This window comes from Buteo buteo, chromosome 10 (genome assembly GCF_964188355.1).
Source record: "Buteo buteo chromosome 10, bButBut1.hap1.1, whole genome shotgun sequence".
NCBI lineage: Eukaryota > Metazoa > Chordata > Aves > Accipitriformes > Accipitridae > Buteo > Buteo buteo.
Window position 1 is genome coordinate 26,946,814 of NC_134180.1, and position 14,028 is coordinate 26,960,841.

Consider the following 14,028-nt stretch of genomic DNA (forward strand, 5'->3'; position numbering starts at 1 on the left):
AGGCAGGTAAAAAATATTTCTGGTAAAAGTTTCTGTTAAATGTTCTGGCCTGTCAGTCCACCCTGCAGTCTGGCTGGCCAGTGGTTAAGCTTTTGGCACTGTTATGTTTGAAGTGAGCACTTGCTTGTTTGAAATGATGCACCAGGTGCTGAGGAGTGAAGGCCAGAAAATATTCAGCCCTCCCCCACCTAACAGCTTTGAAAACTAGTTGCCTCCTGACAGTGTCCCTTTGTGTGCAAAGCAACAAATGTACTTAACTGGGAGTCTTTGGGTTCCTGAGTTAATTTTGTATCACAGGTGCAAATTCATTTTAATTATCAAAATGAACAGCTGAGGGGTCAGCTTGCTACACATCTGGTCCTAAGCCATCCAGGGGGAAGTCTGTGTGTCCAATGCTAATAGCACTAATTATCAATAGCCCTCACTCTTTTCTTGCTGGTTTAGTTTGAATCCTCTTCTATTGAAATGTGGCAGCTCAATGTTTTTTTCTGTAAACAAATAACAAAGGGTGTATGGTTCTGTTACACCACTGAAGCTGTTGGTTGCAGTCATGATAAAATCTGGTGCAGATGTTAAAGGTGGTGTTCTTAGTGGTCTGGAGGGATTGTATTCTCATGTATTTCCTTAAACTTTGTTGCAACATTTTCTGTTACCTGGGCTTTCCCTGTCTTGCTCTGAGCCACTCTGTCTACCTCTGTGCAAGAAGGTGTGATGCTTTGACTAGGCAGGGCCTGACCTTTAATGTACTGTTACAGGTTGGAAACGCAAAGGTGAAAGTTCTTTTACTGTGAGTGTACTTTCTGGCACAGATTAGTATGTTAAATCTATGGCATGCAGTGCAGGTTAAAAATGGCTGAAACTTAGATTTACAATAATGCTCTTATTTTAAATGCTTTCAGGCATTATGCAGGAGCACTTGACATGTGAGTGGTGAGCATTTGCAGTTGAAATTGTCACATACAGCAAAAGCTGTCTGGACTGAAATTTAAATACGTCTCTGCAAAGCTCTGGAGTGCAGCAGATGGAGGCAGGGATGTACTATCCTGGCTTGACCCTGCCTCTTCCTGCAATTCTGCAAGCAGTTCCTGTACCTCCCTTGGTGCGGAGATGGTAGTAATTGTGCAGCCCAAAGAGGCAGAACTCGGAGTATGCTTGAAGGGGCTGTATATTGTGAAAATGAGTTACCCCTGGTCCCAGTAGACTATGGTTAATATCCAGATAAAAGAGGAGTGTAACTCTGAATTCATCTTTCAGGCAGTTATGACCCCTTTACTAAGCTGCTTTGATGAAGCTAAGGAATTGGCTTTCCTTACAGAAGCTTCACATGCAGAAATGAGCTCTCCTTGTTCCTGACTGGAGCACTTCAGTGTGGGGGATGTCTGTGTGCAGCTGTGTGTATGGTATACCAGCAGTTCTTGGGGTTGCAGGGATAGGTGTGGGGGAGCTGGACAGGAGGTTGTTGCAGCTCTGCAGCCTGTTTTAGCTAATTGCTACCTTCTTGTGTTACCAAAGCTAAGTGGTAGCAAAGGCTGTGTGACAACTAGACCCTATAGTGAAAACAAGGAGACTAGCTACAGTTCAGGTGTTCATAGGTTTTGGGTTCTCTGCAAATGCGTGTGTTGTTGCTGGGAGGTGGTTCAGCAGTGAGCCTGGGAGAAGACAGGAGTGCTGAAGGGTTGCATTCCCCACACACAACAAAGGCAAGGGCATAGCATCTTCAGGCACCTCCTATGTTAATTCAGCAGCAGTTTAGACTAGGTATTTGAAACTGTATCTTCATTTGGAGCCAGCCCTTTCTGGCAGGATTGCTTAGCTAGGTATTGAACTGAAGCGGCTCTAGGCTACGGTCTCATGAAATTTTAGTTTGTTCTTAAAAGTAAAGATTTCTTTGCTAAATGCATCAGAAAAGAAAGCTTTGTTCTCTGCTTAAAGAACAAGCTCATTGATGGTTGGGTATAGGTTTTTGTTTATTTACAGAGCTTTCCTGTATAATGGGGGGGGGGGGGGGGGAAAGAAAGAGACTTATAATGGAAGAAATACCCAGGAGGGGAGTGAATGTTGTCTCCCCCTGTGCTCAAAGAAAGCCTATGAAGGGAGAATGCTGATTGAAGCTGGCCAGACTTCAACAGACATGGTCTTTGCTCCCTTCAGAAGGGCTGATCACCCAAGCAAGGGGAGGCTACCTTCCTCCAGCCTCAGAAAGAAGGTATGGTCAGAGATAATTATTTATTTTGGCATTTTAAAAAATGAACGGAAGTACACTAAGCTACCACTAAGAGACTGGGTTTCTGCAAGTCCCTTCCTGAGTCCAAGTTCTTTTCTGAAGTTACCTGTGGAGAAAACATGACAAATCACTTCCAAGAAACAGCAAAATCATGTTTGGGACACAATTTACAAATTACTCTATTTAGAACTTTAATTTGTGATATTAATGACTGCAAAACACTTAGAATGACATTTGTTAAAGGCACATTTCATTTTAATGCATAGTGTACCATTCTAAAATATCCTAATTTCCTTACAAAGTGCTTGAGCAGCCACATACAGATAAAGTATAGCAAAATATATTTACAATCTAGGGTTTAAAATCTTAATCTGCCTAAAAATATTTAAAAAACTACAGAGATAAAATTAGTGCTTTCTTTCAGCTTAACTGGGTGAAATTCCCCTGCCCTCTAATTTTTTTTTTTTTTAGTGATTTACTTAGATTAAAAAAAAGATTTCTGTACAAGACATAGTTACAAAAAGGTATTTTTGAGGATACTTTCATAAGTGTTAAGCACCCTGTTAGATGCTCATATATATTTGGGAACCAAAAAGGGTGAGCTCACTGTACCTCAAAAGTATTGGTTTCAGCTAGATACAGGAACATAATTTGCTTCTTATTAATTAGAATCTGGAAACAAGTAATTGCTGAAAAGTTGGCTCACTCTGCCCAACATGATTTGTAACGCTGGTAAAGATGCCTGCCTTGTTCCTGCAGGGGGGGATGCTTGATTTAGACCTATTAATTTTTTTTTTCCTTCCCTAAGCCTCTCCCCTGCCTGACCCTGCAGGTCTGTCCAGCATCAAAATTTTAAACAACCACCTTAGCATTGCATATTCAAATGGTTTGCATTTCTTCTTTTAATGAATAAAATTACAAACACTGAATTCATTTGAGTACTGATTTTCACTGTCTTAGCCCATGAACAGCAAACTCCTGGCTAGGATGAACCTCCTGTGAGATTACATATGCAATCAGCTCTGAATGGTGCTAGAGCTAAGAACCATGTGGGAAATCGGTTTTCTAAGAATTAATGTTTGCCCACAGAACACCAGATGCCAAAAATAGGTCTTGGTTTACAAACACACACAGTGTCTGGTCTAAATTATTTTTCAACTTTTGAGGTACAGCTTTTTAGTGTTAAGGGGTTTATAAAATATACACTGTTTTTATCAAAAATATTTATACATTCTGTTACAATATATTGCTTTTACCCTCAGTAACTGCCAATCTAAGTTCTGGAGTTCTGTGGCCTGTATGTATACAAATATTTTTTCCACTCAGACTTCTGTGTTGTTCACTTGGCCACTGTGCAAAATTAATGAAGTGGTATAATTAAATTACTTGCCTGGATGTAAGAATACATTACAACTTCCAAATATACATGTTCACAGCATGTATACATTGAAAATCCTTATGTTTTGTAAAAGTGATATGATATTGTACAGCAGATACAGGATGATCTAGGTGGTTAACTTATCTGTCCACTTGGTGAGTGGGGAAGGCATGAGGTTGAGTACAGGAGTGCATGGGCCTGGCAAATGCATATGCCTTACTCTTTGTGGTTAGACTGAGCAACATCCTTGTTACATTCTTCATATCAACCAGGGTTTTAAGCCATGCTTAAAAAGCTTGAAGGCAAAACTGTTTGGCAAGTGGCTTTGGTAAACTTTCTGGATTTTTCTGGATTTTTCTTGGTAATGGAAGCACTTACGCTGTTGTTATCTCAAAGGCAAGGTGTTTAACATTTTTCCTAATAAATACCATAGAAAATTTACAAAACAAGGCATATCTGTTCTCCATACCATTATTTTAAGAACACAAGATGAAGGTGTACATAGAAATGTGTAGTTTTACAGACTGCACAAGATTAATATTAAACTGAAAGCATTTGCCTTCTCCAGCTAGAACCATGTTCTGTGTGAGTGTCATCAGTATCCCAAACTTGTATTTCAATGTGACTGACTGGAGATAAGCAATTACCTAGCTCAAAGTCTGCTTTTCCCACTTAAGGCAGATACTTTAAAAAGCGATGTTATCTGCTGTGGAAGAGTGAGAGAAACAGTACAGATCCACGTGTGCCCATGTGTGAGAAGCTTAATACAGCCTAGGTTCACCAACTCAGCTTAAGAACTCCATAGACCTGCTTTCCAGTGCTCAGATAAAAAACAATGTACAGAGGCCACTCTTCACAAGAGTGTTAAAACAGTACTTAAAAGGATCTTCATGTGATTTAAAAAAACCCAGAAGCTACAGGTGGCACAGAGAGCAATTGAAGGGTCGGTATTCTTCCGAGAGAGGCATTCTTGTGAGCCAGTCAGCTGGGGTTTCACAGTGTCTAGAAGTTAACACCAATCAGCAATGTAATCAAAATCTCTGAACATTTCCTGCTCTTCTTCTGAAAGTATCCTTGGTTCCCGAGGTGGAGTGAGGATAGGTGCTTCAGAGGTAAATTCGTCATCGAAATTACTAACATCTTCTCGTCCTCTAATGGTGGGTACAAAAGGAGGCTTCACTTTCTTGGCCAGCAAAGCATTCCAATCTATTAGCTGTAAAATAAACCAATTGATGTTTAGTTTCCTGTCTCTACTCCATAGTGGCCTTAGAAATAATACTAGTTTGTACTTACCCTGAAGAAGTGATGCTTTTTGACATCCTCAGCATCCTTCTCTCCTGCTCCAAGACGCCGCTCTGGATTTCTTCGTAGCAGCTGACAAAACATGCAAGAGATTTCAGTGCAAAAATTCAGAGGCAGGGGGAAGAACTAGGGAGGATGACTGCTACTGTGTAAGAGCCAACACCAAGATTAGATGGACAGTGACATTCATACTGCCTGACCTACAGAAAATTCTTGGTTCTCAAAGAAAGGTTAAGTCAAAACTTTGTGTGTACAGAGCTAGAGATAGCAGTGCTCTTGTAGAGATGCCTGAACGTGTTAGCACAGTTCCACCAGCAGCCTAGCTGTGAAGACAGACAGCAGACTCATCTGTCCCACTGCAGATTTTGCTACCTGAGGTCATTTGTGGGGCTACTGTTCACCATAGATTGAAAAGTGTGCTTTTTGCTGGAGAGGATACAGAATTTACATAAGCTAGTATTTCTGGCTTGGCTCAGAAGAGAGATGACTTTGCCCTCTCCTGTGCCCAGCTATTTCACAGCAGTTGGTTACCATGAGACGGTGAATGCTGCTTTACACACCCAGCAAAAATAAAAGGGTTTTCTAGTTAACAACAGAATTAGATGCTCCTGCTTGTGAATCATGCTGCTGTGAGCAGACCCCTGTTCCGCGCAGAGTGCCGAGCATCAGGGTGGGTTGATACATTCATGATGCAGCCATCAAAAAATAATGTCTACTATATTATGCAAGACTTTCTCAGACAGGAACAGTGCACATACAGCTACAACTAGTGAATTGTGAGCACAAAGTTCATGGTACACATACTTTGGGTGCAGTGCAGCAGTCCCCTGTGGATATCAGCATGCTAATTTTCACAGTAAAAATACGCTCCCCAGGTACTGCCTTAAAACTGCATTCTTCCTTCTTTCTATAGAAAACCACTCCCTAGGAGTAAGCAATCATTTTAAGCTATAGAATATTTATGCTATTACTTGAATACTTATGTCACAGTAACTACTGTGACATGCTTTAATTTACATGCTGCTGCACGTTGCTGAATTGGGTGCTAGACTGATACTCAGTGTCAGACATTTAAGTCGAGAGGCTTCTTCCAAAGGCTTTGACTCACCTCCAGTAGATGCCTTTTATCAACTGTGATAAGCTTCTAACTTAGACAGCTTGTAGCATCTTCTTTAGATAAGTAAGTAGAGGCATTACACTAAGGAATAGGACTAATAACAATCATAAACAAAATCAGCTGTTCTTTGCCAAGAATGGGACTACAGATGCCATGTGTACGGTGTTCCCTGCCCCAGTTGGAAAGAAACCAAAATGATTTAAAAGTCTTTGAATTAAAATACGCATGTGACTGTTAATCTACCAAATAGGTCAATGCAGCAGTGTTCTGCTAGGAAAAAAGAGCACTGAACTTCTCCAGTTTGATACAACTAGGAAACTTAGTTCAGGAAGAAGGCAGAACCTCTAGTGTTGTACATTTTAAAAAGAAAAACTTGCTCCCAAATAAAGTGGAACGGCCCTGACAATCTTCATTTAAGGTGACAGGCAGCATGGCACAGCATAAATGAAGCAAGTCTGAAATTTAATTGTAGAAAAAAATACCAAGTATAGGTTCTTAAAGTATTTTGTTCCTCACAAAAGCAATTAATTTCCTTAATGTTGGAGAGGAAACAGGATAAGAGGGGAATACTGTAATATTATTATTATGTTCTTACCCGTCTCATTATAGAGATGGCTTCTGTAGACAGAAAGCGTGGATATCTTACTTCATCATTTACAATACTGTCAAACACCTCCTCTTCATCATCTCCAGGGAAGGGAGACTATAATGAAAGTAATAAAAAAAAAATATTAAACAGGCTTAAAAATCACTTACAATTGGAAACAATGTATATTCAGCAGATAGTTTGGAATTAGACACCCTGAAATGAAGTCTTCCTTTTCCCAGAGACAGATATGGTAGTTTCCATAAGGAAGACAGAAAAATAAGGCAAGTTGGTATTATCCCTTAATTCTTACTGAAGGGCTAGGCTTTAAAAAATGTGCTTTTAGAAGTAGAAACACCTAAAACTGGGATCTTCTTTGAACTCTGACGCAAGATATACAGGGAGGGTGGAAAGTACGTATCCGCTCTTCTTTGCGACAGCTGCCATTCACAAGTAATGTGGTCAAGACTAATTTGTTTTTGTAGTATCTTTAGTATGTTACAGCTGAAGGGTTTTCAAACTTTCTTGAAGTGGCCTGACCGATGTAGGCAACACCCTACAAGCTTTTTGTCCTTTTTTTTACCTGAAAGGAAGTGAAAGTCGAATGATCATCTTTTTTCAAAAAAAACCAAAAACGATGAGCAAATCTATAGTTTTTCTCCAGTTTTTAGCACATAAGCCACCACTGTGCTACCTGGGAGATACTATAACAAAATGGACCAGAAGGTAAAGCAATACACACAATGGTTAATAACCAGTAAATAGTAATTTATTTATACCAGCTCATTTACATGGAACTGGGGCATTCTGGTTTAGTGCATTTGTGATTCAAATGGTAAACAGCATTACGTTTGGCATAATCTTTCACTACTATCCAGTTTTATGCATTAAAGTTCACTTCCATTCAAGCTACAGGAGTTAAGGAGTTCATTTTCCCTCCAAAAGCATTTGAAAGCAGAAGACTGCTATAGCTGTACGCATCCAAATTTGATGACAACAGATGTGTGCTGGAAACTGAGCTCCCCAAAACCAGATGTGCTATGTTCTTGCTTAGAGACACTGATATTAATGTGCCATTACTGTAATTTGATTTAAGGCATAATGATGTAATTAAAAACAAACAAAAATCTAGAGGTTAAATCTTGGACCAGCTACAACTCATTCACTTCCACAACTACTGATAATTCAAGCTCATGACACAACTCATCAACTTCTGTGGCATTACAGCAGCTAGTAGCAGGTAAGTAGCTGCTCAGTGTTTAATACTACTTCTTCTTGATGAAACACATTGAGATGCTTATGGTAAAACTAGGTATGCCTATACATACTGTATATACAAGTATTGATACAACTGTGACAAATAGGGCATATTACATGTTGACAGGCTAGTACCTTGAGTTTTGTAACCTTTTCAACATACATTAGTTTTATGACTCCATTGTATCTTCTAGAACTTACCTCACCCACTAGCATCTCATAGATAAGTACACCAAGACCCCACCAGTCTACAGCTCTTGTGTAGGAAGTTTCTGTCAGCACCTCTGGAGCAAGAAATTCCGGTGTGCCACAGAACGTGCTTGTTCTGTCTCCAAATCCCATTCCTGAAAAGTTACAGATAATGAAAAGCAAGCAGTATTTTCTGCCACTCTACAACCTATTCCTCCAGCAAGTAAAACCTCTCTCTAGAGCAACTTCAGCTGATACTGTAGTTCCAGGGCCTGTCCTGGAGGCTCAGGCCAATGAGGTAAAACATTCCCCCATTCTTCCCTCCCATACATGCTTTAGTGTAAGTTTTTCTATCCCTTACTATATGCAGTGAGCCAAATTAAGCTTCCAGTTACACCTTGTCACGCAGTTGTCTTTGCTCGGAAAGATACAAACAATCTTATGCTATATTTCTACTAGCTAGTAGAAGAAAGTGTGGTACGCTAGTTTAGTCAAACCTGCCTACTATGGATGCTTCTGTAGTGGCAAAACTACATATAGTAAAGTAAAACATGGAGCATAGGGAAACAACTTCAAACAAAATAAGCCCTGTATATTTGCAAGAGGGGCACAGTTTGGGACATCAGCACCACAAGGACTGATGTGACACTGCAAGTGGAGGTGCTGCAGAAAGCTTAAGAAAACCATTTATTGCAGTAGTCAGCAAACCAAAGAGCTTTCCTTGTCCTTGTTTCCTTTTGTCATTTATGGAACTTGTTTGTAGCTAAAGTCACAGGATTTGCCCTAGGATATCGAAGACAACAGTAATGTTTGAACGCTTACTGAATTTACTAAATTCCCTCTTAGGCTATCTCAAAGGGAAAGATACAGAGGACAGGCTATACAAATTGGAGAAGGAAATGGACCTTTCTGGATCGTCCCCCTACAAAGGGGTTTGAGAAAGACACTGCACTTTCAGTTGCTACCTCTATTTTACGTCTTCTTTGAAAGGTAGTTTCCAGTAGTGGGGTCCCTGAAAGTAACTTCCTAGCATCTAGGCTTCCCTTTGGGGATAAATTTCTCTATTTTAGCTATAGTATACTTTGCATGTAATTACCATATACTTAGAGTTGCAACTATTTCAGATCTTAAAAAATAGATAATGAATTTGCAAAAAGAGTGAGGTATGGATTATAATCAATATAATTATAATCAATAATATTATAATTATACAATAAATATACAATAAATATACAATAATATTATAATCAATAATACTTGATTTCATTGTACAGTGTCAACGTGCTTAGAATGAGGACAAACACCTAATGCTTTTTCTGCTAACTTATAAAATGCAGCAGTATGCCTTATTCATAAGCAGAGAGATGATGAAGTAAGAATCAGAATAGGTGCTGCTCACAACTGAAAAAAATAAATTAAAAAAACAGGGCTATTCTCAGATGCTCCTGATATTTCCCTACTAAGGAACTTCCTCCTAGCTCCACGTTTGTAGTCAGAAATGTATTTTTTCCTTCAAATGATACAGGGTAAGTATACACTATATGCATTTGGCAGTCTAAAAGTCTCAAGGAACAGTCAAGAGTAAGACAGACTATAGAATTCCCCTAGAAAGAAAATTTAAGGGCCATTACCTTCTTTGCAAAGACCAAAGTCAGCAATTTTCACAAAGCCTTCTGTGTCCAGCAATAAGTTATCCAACTTCAAATCTCTAAATGAACAAAATTGCATCACTGATGTTTCTTCAGTACTATTCAGAACAGCTGAAATTCATCTGTTGGAAATGGTCAATGACTACTTACCTATATACTATTTTGTGTTCATGTAAATACTGAAGTCCAAGAACCACACATGCAGCATAGAATCTGTTGAAAAAGTTGAAATTTCAATGGATTTTAGTCTTGCTTTCAGAATGTGAAGTCCATTATTTTTGATCTTTTTTTATTAACCATCCTCTGAAGATTACCAATTGCTTTTTCAGGTACAGATTAGTTTTATACAAGGTCAGAGTTTTAAAGCCAGATGGCAAAAATGCTTAAACTTGCAGCTTTTGAGCTGTAGTATGGTCACTCAGCCTGCAGGATAAATTTTCTGTAGTGTCCACTGCTATGGCATTGAAGGATTTCCAGTTTGGCTTATTCTTTCCTTTTTTTAGCCTTATCTGCTATATTAACTTTTCGTTTAGCTTTTTAATGTAACCTTAAAAAAAAAGTATTATAAACATTAAATACTTGTATATAATTTTTGAATTCAGTGTAGATTCAGGCACATTAAACCTGCATATGTCTTTTTCTGACAAAATCAGTTAGAATCTCTGACCCTTTTACAAACTTGAACAGTATTTACTGAAATGACATAATGTAGAGGCATGTGGTGATAAAGATCTTAGTTCTTATCCACTGAACAAAATGCCCTTCACTTAATGCCACAAAAAGGAATGGATACTCACACTGCTCTTGGTTCAGAGAAGACATCAGTATGAATGTGCATCATCAGATCCCCCCCAGCAGCATATTCCATTACAAAGCAAACATGATCTTTGGTTTGGAAACAAGCAAAAAGGTTCACCAAGAAGGGATGTCTTACACTATTCACAGTTTCAAATATTCGCTTTTCACACATCAAGCTGCAAACAGAAAAATCAGTAGAAATTTAAAGCTGAATCCTGAACCACAATTTTTCAACTCCCAGAAACTACTGGTGATTTATACCTTATGTTTTTTCCTCTGTCCTTCAGGATAAGAACAGAACTTTTTTTGTTTCAAGACAGAGGTTTTAATACTTGCACACACATTAAGCTGATGCCAGCATTTCCACAAAGTTACATTTAGCTTTCACAAAAAAGTAAACCTAGCAGTCCATGAAAATTGTACCCTGCCAATTTTCCTTCCAAATACTCAGACTTGCATCAAGTATTCATTGATACCATGTGACATTAGCTTCAATCCATTTTCATTTTAATTGTATAAAACACATAAAGTGGAAAAACAGTAACAATATTATAGACATTATCTATATTAATTCCAGATTATTTCTCCTTAAGACAATTAGTTAATTTGTAGCTTATTCTTAATACAGTTATCTTTCTTCCTGCAAGTCAAATGAATGTTCTTGCGCTAAAACTAGACAGTTTTGTAACTGCCACTTCACTTCCAAGCAAAGAAAAATCTGAGTTTTGGGGCAAAAAGATTAAAAAAAACCCCAACAGTGCAGCATACACAGGACTTAAGGGAAAATATGATGGACAAAGTATGACAGTATGTTACAGGTTGAGAAATATTATCACAGGTGTTTCTGCCAGTAAAGAAAACATAGTCACTGTCCTCCTGAAATCTGATGGAAGTCCATACAACAAGTAATTAGAATAAAAAATTGCAAGAGAACCGAAATGAAAAACAGGATCAGCTTTAAGTCAGAGCTGTAGTACAGGCATGGTAAGAGAGGCACTAGAACAAATCAGCATTCCTGGGCTACACTGCTCCGTCCTTGCCCCAGAAGAAAGACTACACATCTCCAGCAGCCAACTAAGCAGGGAGATGACAACTTGTTTTGCTCTTTCACTGAATTTAACTACTGTTTGTAGAGCTTACAGTTGTGTTGCATGCAGAAAGAAAACACAATTTATGGAATCCATGTATTATATTTTACAAACTGACCTGTCTACTTCATCACGAGCAACAATATCTCCTTTCTTTAAGGCTTTAATAGCAAACATCTCATTTGTGTTTTTGTACTCTGCCAACAGCACCTAAAACAGAAGATACGCAATTCATTTAAGAGCTGTTCTAGTTTATGATACAGCCTTGACATTTGATACAGCCTTTTGACCTTTACCTTTCCAAAATGTCCTCTGCCCAGTACAGCACAACATCTGAAATCCTTCAGACTGAATTGAAATCTCTGTTGTGATCTATGTAAATAAAAAACAGTCAAAAAATTTTCTAGTTTGTTAACTTTAAGAAATATTATTCAGATCAACAACAAACCACTGCATTTTTACCTTCTGTCTTCAGGCTCTCGGGTGTTGGTATATTTTTTGTCTGAATGGGGAGCATCAGGCTCACAGATTATTTCAGGCTGGACTTTTGGGACAATACTATTTCTGCCATTTTCAAAATCAAAAGTTGTTACTTCATCCTGTGAAGAAAAAAAAGTCTGAGAATTTAAAACTTACTGTGAAAGCAAATGAATGCAGAAATTTTACTATAAGCATGTGAATTTCTCAACACAAGAATTATCTAAGCTAAAATGGTATACTTAAAGATGATACAGATAAGCAAGCTTCTAACAGACTGATGAAACCTATTGCTCCAGTCGTTCTGCTCTTTGTTCATAAAATCATTTTCTCCTGAATACTCTAATGATTTTTGGCTTTTGTTTTTTCTGTGGTGGAACCAATGACATGGAGAATTAAACATACCAACCACGGAAACAGTTTGTCACCAAGAGTAATTGGAACATTCTGTTGAGATAATTCTGTAAGTTAAGGGAGCATATGCTAAAATATAAGGGAAGAAATCCATCATAAAGATGCCAATATCACAACCTTGTTAAATGGCATAGCCCAAAATTCTTAGTTACTTGCCTGAGATGGCACATCAGGAGCCTTTATCTCAGAGGAAGATTCACATATTTCCCCAAGGGAAGATGCACGGGGTGGAGCAGGTGGAGGCTCAGGCTCAAGTTCGAAGTCCAATTTGGCTACAGGAGAGTCACTGGCAAGAGAATAAGTAACTCCTCAGTGTATAGCAGAGACTGTTTTAATAGTATGAAAACCAACTTAAAACTGCATGTTATGTAGATTTCTCATAAAACAAATCTTGTGTGTGTAGATCTGACTATGAAATGGATGTCCAAAATTAAAACATTGAAAAGTCTGCAGTCTTGCAGAATAAACAGATTTGACATATATTACGTACATTAGGGCATGAGCATCTCACTGTTACACTTGCTCTTAAACATACTTAAAAATTGTAAATATCACCTACCTGGCTGGCAGCGTTAGTTCAGGAATGTGTGCATCAACCACTGGCCCAGTAGCAGGCACCGGTGCTTGAGGGCTGAAGGTGCCAGAGTGATTTACTGTAGGAATAGCTCTTCTTACCAGCCTTCCCCAAGTGGCAATATTAATATTCATTTGAGGAGCTCTGAGAAATGTTTTGCCTGTGGATATTGTGAAAAAAGAAAACAGAGTGCATGTAATTTCCTTACTTATTACCAAAAGCTATAATTAAAAAAATTTCATATTAATCAGTTTATAGTTTATGAAGAACAAACTGAATTTGTCATATTCCTTAGCAATTCCTAATTACTCACTATTAAATGCTAATGCATAATGAGGAATTCTGAAACAAAACATTTCTAAATGCAATGCCAAATCATTATCAACAGCTTTATTCACAGGCAAATATTAGGTCTCTGTATAAAAAATATCACAGGTCTGTACAATTTTTTAAGCTTTACATATTTATATTAAACAATCACCTTGCTGTTTTGAAAAAATTTTCTTCTGCCTCTGGAGTTTTGGTCTTCTTTCAATAACTGGATTAAAAAACGTAACCTGCAGTTTAAATAATGTGTGTTATAATTCAAGTTTCAGAACAAAATGCATTTTTAAAAGTTTAAGAAAAACTTCTTAAACTATTCTGCAATATAATACTTGGAACTATGCTCAAGTGCTTTGAAGAAACATTCTTACCTCTGCAAACAGAGTGCCCTGCGGTTCAAGATAGAGACACATGCCATGCCGTTGGTTATCCAGGAAATCTTCCAACCTCAGAAACTTTACTGCACACAAAGATCTCCAGTCACGCCAATAAACTGAGATTTCTAATTCACGTGACTGCAACAGGCAACATGTATACAGTAAATTACTTATTAGTAATTGTTCTGGAAGAGTCACCTCTGTACAATCATAAGGTCTAGCAACTCAAGGATCAAGATGCAGAGCTGTTACTTTTAAAGAGTGCCAGGGCTAG

At 38.2% G+C, this 14,028-nt stretch overlaps 1 protein-coding gene across 6 annotated transcripts in view; it reads right to left on the minus strand.

Moving 5' to 3' along the window:
• Nucleotides 1-2,402: 2,402 nt before the first annotated feature.
• Nucleotides 2,403-14,028, minus strand: part of PKN2 (protein kinase N2) — a 56,549-nt gene continuing 44,923 nt past the window's right edge. For 4 of the 6 annotated variants that reach the window (XM_075039072.1, XM_075039071.1, XM_075039070.1 and 1 more), the window contains 14 exons: nt 13,749-13,892; nt 13,535-13,610; nt 13,039-13,213; nt 12,636-12,765; nt 12,051-12,187; nt 11,885-11,960; nt 11,707-11,798; nt 10,500-10,676; nt 9,853-9,915; nt 9,685-9,761; nt 8,066-8,208; nt 6,617-6,724; nt 4,896-4,976; nt 2,403-4,815 (listed from right to left, as the gene is read on the minus strand). In XM_075039072.1, coding sequence (XP_074895173.1) covers nt 4,612-4,815; nt 4,896-4,976; nt 6,617-6,724; nt 8,066-8,208; nt 9,685-9,761; nt 9,853-9,915; nt 10,500-10,676; nt 11,707-11,798; nt 11,885-11,960; nt 12,051-12,187; nt 12,636-12,765; nt 13,039-13,213; nt 13,535-13,610; nt 13,749-13,892 — 1,683 coding nt within the window. In that variant the 3' untranslated portion in view covers nt 2,403-4,611. The remainder of the gene's footprint in view (nt 4,816-4,895; nt 4,977-6,616; nt 6,725-8,065; nt 8,209-9,684; nt 9,762-9,852; nt 9,916-10,499; nt 10,677-11,706; nt 11,799-11,884; nt 11,961-12,050; nt 12,188-12,635; nt 12,766-13,038; nt 13,214-13,534; nt 13,611-13,748; nt 13,893-14,028) is intronic. The other 2 variants (XM_075039074.1, XM_075039073.1) reach the window with 1 other exon arrangement.